The sequence below is a fragment of the Panulirus ornatus genome, chromosome 40 (assembly GCF_036320965.1).
Source record: "Panulirus ornatus isolate Po-2019 chromosome 40, ASM3632096v1, whole genome shotgun sequence".
NCBI lineage: Eukaryota > Metazoa > Arthropoda > Malacostraca > Decapoda > Palinuridae > Panulirus > Panulirus ornatus.
This window is the reverse complement of record NC_092263.1, coordinates 6,419,767-6,426,562: the sequence shown is the minus strand read 5'-3', so window position 1 is coordinate 6,426,562 and position 6,796 is coordinate 6,419,767. Positions and strand designations below refer to the sequence as shown.

The 6,796-nt window shown below is 41.7% G+C and overlaps 1 protein-coding gene across 1 annotated transcript; it reads left to right on the top strand.

The window, feature by feature from the left end:
• Positions 1-466: 466 nt before the first annotated feature.
• Positions 467-1,333, top strand: LOC139761500 (calcium-dependent protein kinase 4-like). The gene has a single exon (XM_071685764.1). It carries the CDS (start codon positions 467-469, stop codon positions 1,331-1,333), a length of 867 nt encoding a protein of 288 aa, XP_071541865.1.
• The last annotated feature ends 5,463 nt before the right edge of the window (positions 1,334-6,796 follow it).

Sequence of the window (6,796 nt, the reverse complement as noted above, 5' to 3'; positions counted from 1 at the left end):
CAAGCCTATGTGTATGCAGCTTCCATCTACACTACAAGTGGTCAAGCCAAAGTGTTTCATGCCTCCATCTGCACTATAACAGGCCAAGCCTATGTGTATGCAGCTTCCATCTACACTACAAGTGGTCAAGCCAAAGTGTTTCATGCGTACATCTACACTGTAGCAGGTTAAACCCCCAGTACTGAAGACTTCTTCAGTATTACGACTGGACAGAACCATGTGTTTCTTCTACCCATGTACACTACAACAGGTCAAACGCTAGTGTTTGTAATTATGTACACTTCATCAGGTGAAACCCACAGTAATTTCTACCTCACTATAATAGTCATCTCGGATATAGCATTATGGACGCGTAATTTCATAACATCTGGTGCAAGATCATAACAAACTCTAGAAGGTTCCTGACCAGAGAGATATTCAGCTTACCACCCAACCCTGCGAGGTAAAGGTCATGGCAACTTACGAAATGTTGAGACGTGAGCTTTCCGAGAGTGGCATCCCTGAAGTGGACCATCGACTGGTTGAGAAGGCCGAAAGGGAAGGACTGTTCTTGGGAGAAGGTTCCTTTGGATCCTGCTACCGAATCGATGGACTTGATGGAGTACCCCTGTGTGTTAAGATCCTTCTGGGAGACCATTTGGACTATCAGTGTGAGTCGCTGTTGCAGGAAGCAAGACAAATGGTCAGAGTGAAGGATATTGTAGGAATGATAAGACTGGTGGGTGTTTCGTTGTGGCCTAAACCAGCTATCGTCACAGTTTATGCTGGAACATCTCTCTCATTGCTCCTCCATGATGGGAAGGTTTCCAGAATGAATGCAGTCAAGATTATCACACAAATTCTTCATATCATGACTGAAATGACAAAGGCAAATCTTGCCCACGCCGACTTGAAGACAAACAATATAGTCGTAGAAGAAACGTCCACCGAGCCCAGGGTAACTATCATCGACCTGGGCATGACACAGAAATTTGGGTACAAACCTGGGTGGAGAAGAGAGGAAAAGAACCCCCTGTACGCCCCTGAGATCTATGATGGCTGTTGTCTAGGCCCACCGACTCAAGTGTACCAAGTAGGGAGGGTACTTAAATCTATCTTCAAACATGCTCCGGTGGAGGATGAGGAATTGCAAAGCCTTGCAAAGAAAGCCACCGGCATAGCAGCAGATCGCCCAAAATTGAGCACTATCTTTAAAAGAGCAAAACAGTTGCTGGTGAGCGAGTACCTCAGATCAGTGCTGGAGAGACCAGACGACAACGTGAGGCCTCAGAAGCGGACAAGAGTTGATGATGCAATTGACGCTCCCAACCCAAAAAGAGCCAATGTGGTTTGATGATTTGGGTCACTGGCATTTCATATTCGGGTTTTGTAACTGCTTACGACCTAAATTTATCAGAAAGGGAGCTGTATCATTAATTTCACATTTTATTTAAAAAAACCAAAAGATTCCTTGCCTGTTTTTCTGCTCATTCACTCGATAATGAAATAGATATTTTTGTCAGTTATTGTAGGGCGAACTTACTTAAACATTTTTGATCTCTCTATCCATACTCAATTCAGATTTTATTGATATTTACTATACTATTCTTTACTATGCCCTCGTCCTCACAAAACTCTTTCCTTCACTAAATAGGTATAAGGCTTGCATCCATCATTACGCGTCAACTGTGTCCTGGATGGTTCTCTTTGCCAGTCAGTTTCATCTGAGGTCAAATGTGTCCTGGATGGTTCGCACTGCCAGTCAGTCTCGTTTTACCCGCACTATTTGGACGGTTAAATTATTCCTTGTCCTAGTAGAGAAATATACTCTGTGGCGAAGCCATTTTGCTTCGGATTCTGTGCTCGATTCTGACTCCTTCTTTGTTCTTGATCATTGTGTTCACTTGCTCTAGACTATCAACGGATTTTTTCTAAGATTACTCTCTGGATTTCACTTTTTCCTTTGGTTATTTTGTTTATCCGAGTCAAGCATCTCGCTGCAATGCCACATAATGAATCTGTTTATTTCAAGTTCGTTAAATCTCTTGACGTGTCGAGGATTTCCTGACAAAGAGAAACAAACATATGAGTGACGTCATCCAGCCGGCGAATATGCAAATACAATCTTAGCTGCTTCATATCACGTGCCTCAAGACTTTACCTCTTCTCGTGCAAAAATAGAGATATATCACAACATCTGGAGCTAAGAACCCTTCTTTACTTCCACTTCTCTCTGATGTCTTCTATGATAACAGAGTGATTGAAGTGGAAAGGAAAAGGTCATTTACATAAGTATAAACTATATGAATATTAATCGTAATCATAATCTAATATTTGCTGGTTTTTTCGTAATAACTGTAGACCAGGTTAAGTCTATATTCAGGTTAATTTAAGGTTACATGAGCGGCTGACGTTGCCTGGATAGAGTAGGTCATATCAGAAGAACACCACATCAGTGTAGGGTCTCACCTAACCCCCCCAGCTCCTGCCTGATACACCTTCACTTGGTAAGGTTGGCGGACAACACCACCACAGATATCGAATCGCTCCTGACGTTGAGAGTTAAGCATCAGTAGCAGGTGTTAGGAATCAACATGTTCCTCCAGACATTTTCTTACATCAAGGAACACGGTAGCGGGTATTAGGAGTCAACATGAACCTCCAGACATTTTCTTAAAGCAAGGAACAAAGAGCTTCCGAAAGTTATGGAATACATTAAGAAATCATTCTGTATTTCCAAAATAACTGTCGAGGTGGTTAAGTTTGTCAGACATTTTGCATATTATGTTAACATTTGTAATTCGGACACAATCCAAAATTTGTTGTTGCTGTCCCTATCATTGTTGTTGTTGTTGTTAGTGGTTTTGTTCCTGTTGATTCTTGCAGAATTACCTGCTACCTACTTGTAGTGTGCGGGCAAGGAAGTTTTACGTTATTAGCGTCTATCTCTTGAACATTTTCTACTAGCATACATCTTAGATTCTTGTATGCTGTCTCCATCAACCATGTTCTCAGTCATCTCATTCCGTCCATCCACCACTCGTACGTATAGTGCTACAAAAGTACTTTAATACTTGGTTTTCAACAATTTTCTTGCTAATTTCGTGTTATGTCCTCTGGTTGCTCTAGCTCTCCATCTTTCGAAGAATTTACTCATCGTCCAAACTCTCGGTCTGTTTTAAAAAAGAGGTTGTGATTAGATCACCCACTACTCTTCTCTTCTCAAAGGTGGGTCAACTAAAAAAGCCTATATCCTTCCCCTGTGGTCTGCTCTCTTCATTCTGGTACCATCGTTGTTGCCCACCTCTGGTCCTCCTCTCCCAGCTGCGTGTATTTCTTCAGGTGACGATCATATACAACTTGTTACGTGATATTTCCCCCTCCACATGTGTGAAAGCTATTCTGACTTGTTGTCAGCAGACAACTTGTCTCCTTAACTCTTCTCCTAACATGGGACTCTGGAGGCACATAAGGGACAATGTCGATTCCCAAATCTGTCTCACACACAGAATGCTAAAGTTTATTTCCTGCAAGATAATGATCACACTGAGGACTCCTTCCACTTTCTTTTTCTCGTTGTAGACTCCAGTTACGGAAAAAAGTCCGCACCAATGCTGGGCCTTAATTGAAATATAGGAAGGTTAATGAAAGGGGAAAAAAAGAGACCAGGGAAAGTATTTATGAAATTTGGAGGAAGAGAAAAATGTCTTTTGAAATGTTCCAGGCCATAATTATTAGGAAAGACAGTAGAGGGTAGAGACCTGTGAAGCTTCAAGGTGGAGGAAGGAAACAGTTATCAAAACGGCTATTCCATAAGTTGCCAGCTGCCACACATGAATCATGTGACACAGCACTTTCCCGAGTCTAGCTAATAATGGGAGCACACAAGCAGCCAGCTCTCAAAAGCAAAACCAAAGTAATACCTACAGAAGAGGAAAAGTGAACCAACAATGTGGCGTATGGCAAGCGGGTCAAGTTCTGAAGTTAAACTGAGAGAGTTTATAAAGTTCGACCGACTCCAACTCAGCTCAGTCAAGTAAGGATACAGAACCACCACAGATGTGAGAACAGTACTCCATACAAAGGACTGATCAGTCCCTTGTATAAAGGAAAGAAATTTCGACATCTAAACAGGATTTCCAGTTTCTTAGAGGCAGACTTAGCTATTTCCTTAGTGTGGGAGTTTCTAAGATAAAGTGGATGTTACAGTAATACCAAGTATGTTCAACGAATCAAGAGGAGGAATTACAACACCGTCAAAGGGTCTTGGAGACATTGAACTGAACTAGAATCTATCGACCCCAGTGAGATGTCCTGAGTTTACTTGAGGGAGTTGCTTGGAACCTGGAAGCAGATCGAGTGGAGAAGAAAAATCAGAATTGAAGTATGTGGAGGAATGTAGTGTTGAGATGTCAGCGTAAGAATGCAGTAGTTTATATGTCGAAGAAAGGAAATTATTGATAAAAAGGAAAAAAAGTGTTGGATACAAAACAGAATCCTGAGGAACACTGATGTTAATAGAGAAAGGAGTAGAGGCTGTGCCATCAACAACCATGGAGATTGATCGGCCAGAGAGAAAGCAAAGTGAGGGAGAGAAGCCAAAAGAGAGGAGCTTAGGGATGAGACACTGATGCCCAACCCTGCTAATTGCTTTGGATATGTCAAAGAGAACTAGATGGGATTCCTCTAAATCTTTCAAAGATAATGACCAGACATTAGTAAGATAGGAAAGATCACGCCTTACATAAGCCATGCCAGTGATCAGAGCAAAGACTGAGATCCAAGATGATTGAGTTATGGATATTTAGGAGGGATTCAAAGACTTTGGAAATGGTAGATGTCTAAGCAACAGAACCATAGTGAAAGCGGTTAGAACGGTCATCCTTCATAGTGATGGAATGTACCAACGCATGCTTCTAAGATGGAAAAGTTCTAGGTATTAACCAGAGACGGAACAGACGAACGAACACAGGTATAAGTTCAGAGGCACACTCTCCAAGAACACAGGGATGGGTGTCACGAGGACCGTTAGCCGGGCTTGTGTTCAGAGAAAGAAGCACTTTTTGGACACTTCAAAATGAGATTTTAAGGTTAGGGGAATAGGATTAGTAAGAGGAGCATCAGGAGGCGAAGGAATGAAAGCGCCAGTTGTCAGTAATATTCATAGTAGAAACATTATGTACGGGGGTAGAACAAATGACAACCATAGGAAGAGATAAACGGTAATAGATAATGGCAGAATAAAGGAAACATGATGATAAACTGCGAGACAAGAATGGCACGAGGCGAGGAGGGACAGTATCAAAGTCCACTAGGGAAAACTTTCTTTCATATATTCAGTGTAAAGAAATGAGAGGAGAACAACTCACAGTGTTTCTCAGAATCTCTCTTCTGAGGCTGTATGAAAACTGTCCTTTGATCTCTTGCCATGATTTTCTGTTTACCCTCTCGTATTCTCTGTAGGTCTTATTACCGAGATTTGTTTTATTTTTCATTTAAGGTTCTTGAATTAGTTGTTGACATGAGGTGGGATTTTTAGTACCAGGCTCTGAAATGGTTTCTACTGTCCACTGAAGGAAAGTGCGTGCCATACACGGGCGCTAGGCACTGTCCAGGTTCCCACCATACAGTCGAGCGGTACCAAGTGCCTCACACTAGAAGCAACATGTCGGACAACTTCACCCAGTGATCAGCGGAGGTCAGATACAGCTTGGAGTATCCTTGTGTTCTCAGCTAGGCTGTCAGCTGTCAAACTGAACGGTTCCTCTCACACGTACGACCCACTGTTGACTCAGAGGTTTGTCCATACTGGAAATGTTGACAGTATCTGATGGACAGGCGCAGTGAGCCATGACTCCCTCGTCAGTAAATTGCTGGTAGCTTGGTGTTTGCTGCTCTGTGATGGAAGGGTGAGTTGTACTTTTCATGACTGAAATTCATTTTGCTGTGTCTGGTGCCTGAATGGTGCCTGCTGGACACACTGTAGCAACAAGACGGATTGTATAGATATTGTGAGATGTGCATTTTCTTTCTTCTAAAGTAATATTCCATTATTGTGGGAGAATCTATTATTGTGGGAGAATCTTCTCTGATGATATCATGATAATTAGCGACGAGTGAATATATAGAGGGTTATAGGAATAGATGCAAAAGCTCACACAAATATACATAGATGAACAGAGAGACAGTGTGAGGAAATAAGAAAGAACGAGAGTGTGTGGTTAAAAGGAATTATAAAGAGAAAAGAAAGCTAAACAAGTAGACAGATAATATGCAAATCAATCACACGACAGATGGCAAAACAGCAAGTAACAGATCAAAGAGGTATCTGTATCATTTAGAAATAACATAAAACAATTGATGGCTGGATCTAAAAGTTGTGACGTGATGATGCATTCAGACGGAACTGAAGGTTGAAGTATCGTAATGAAAGTGACATTTCTTTGTCGAGGATTGTGTATAGAGGTGTGGTAACCTGTGTCATGCTCCAGCATACACTTCACCTCCCCAGTACCATGATGTGACTCATGATGTGTGTTTGTACCTTCCTCTGACACATTTCTACCTTCAAGCCCTTCCTAATTCTTGTCCACTATACTAATATTCATTTTATCTACTTACGTACACAAATACCATTCCTACGAGTCCTTTGTACAAGTTGCCCATCATACCTGCTTTGACCCCTTTTCAAAGGGTATCTCCTCATTAAGATTACACTGAATCGTACACTGTCCAAACACAACTTCTGGTTTACACTGATCTCACTATAATGACATAGTCCATCTTACACAACCTCCATCTAAAACTGTCTTCAACA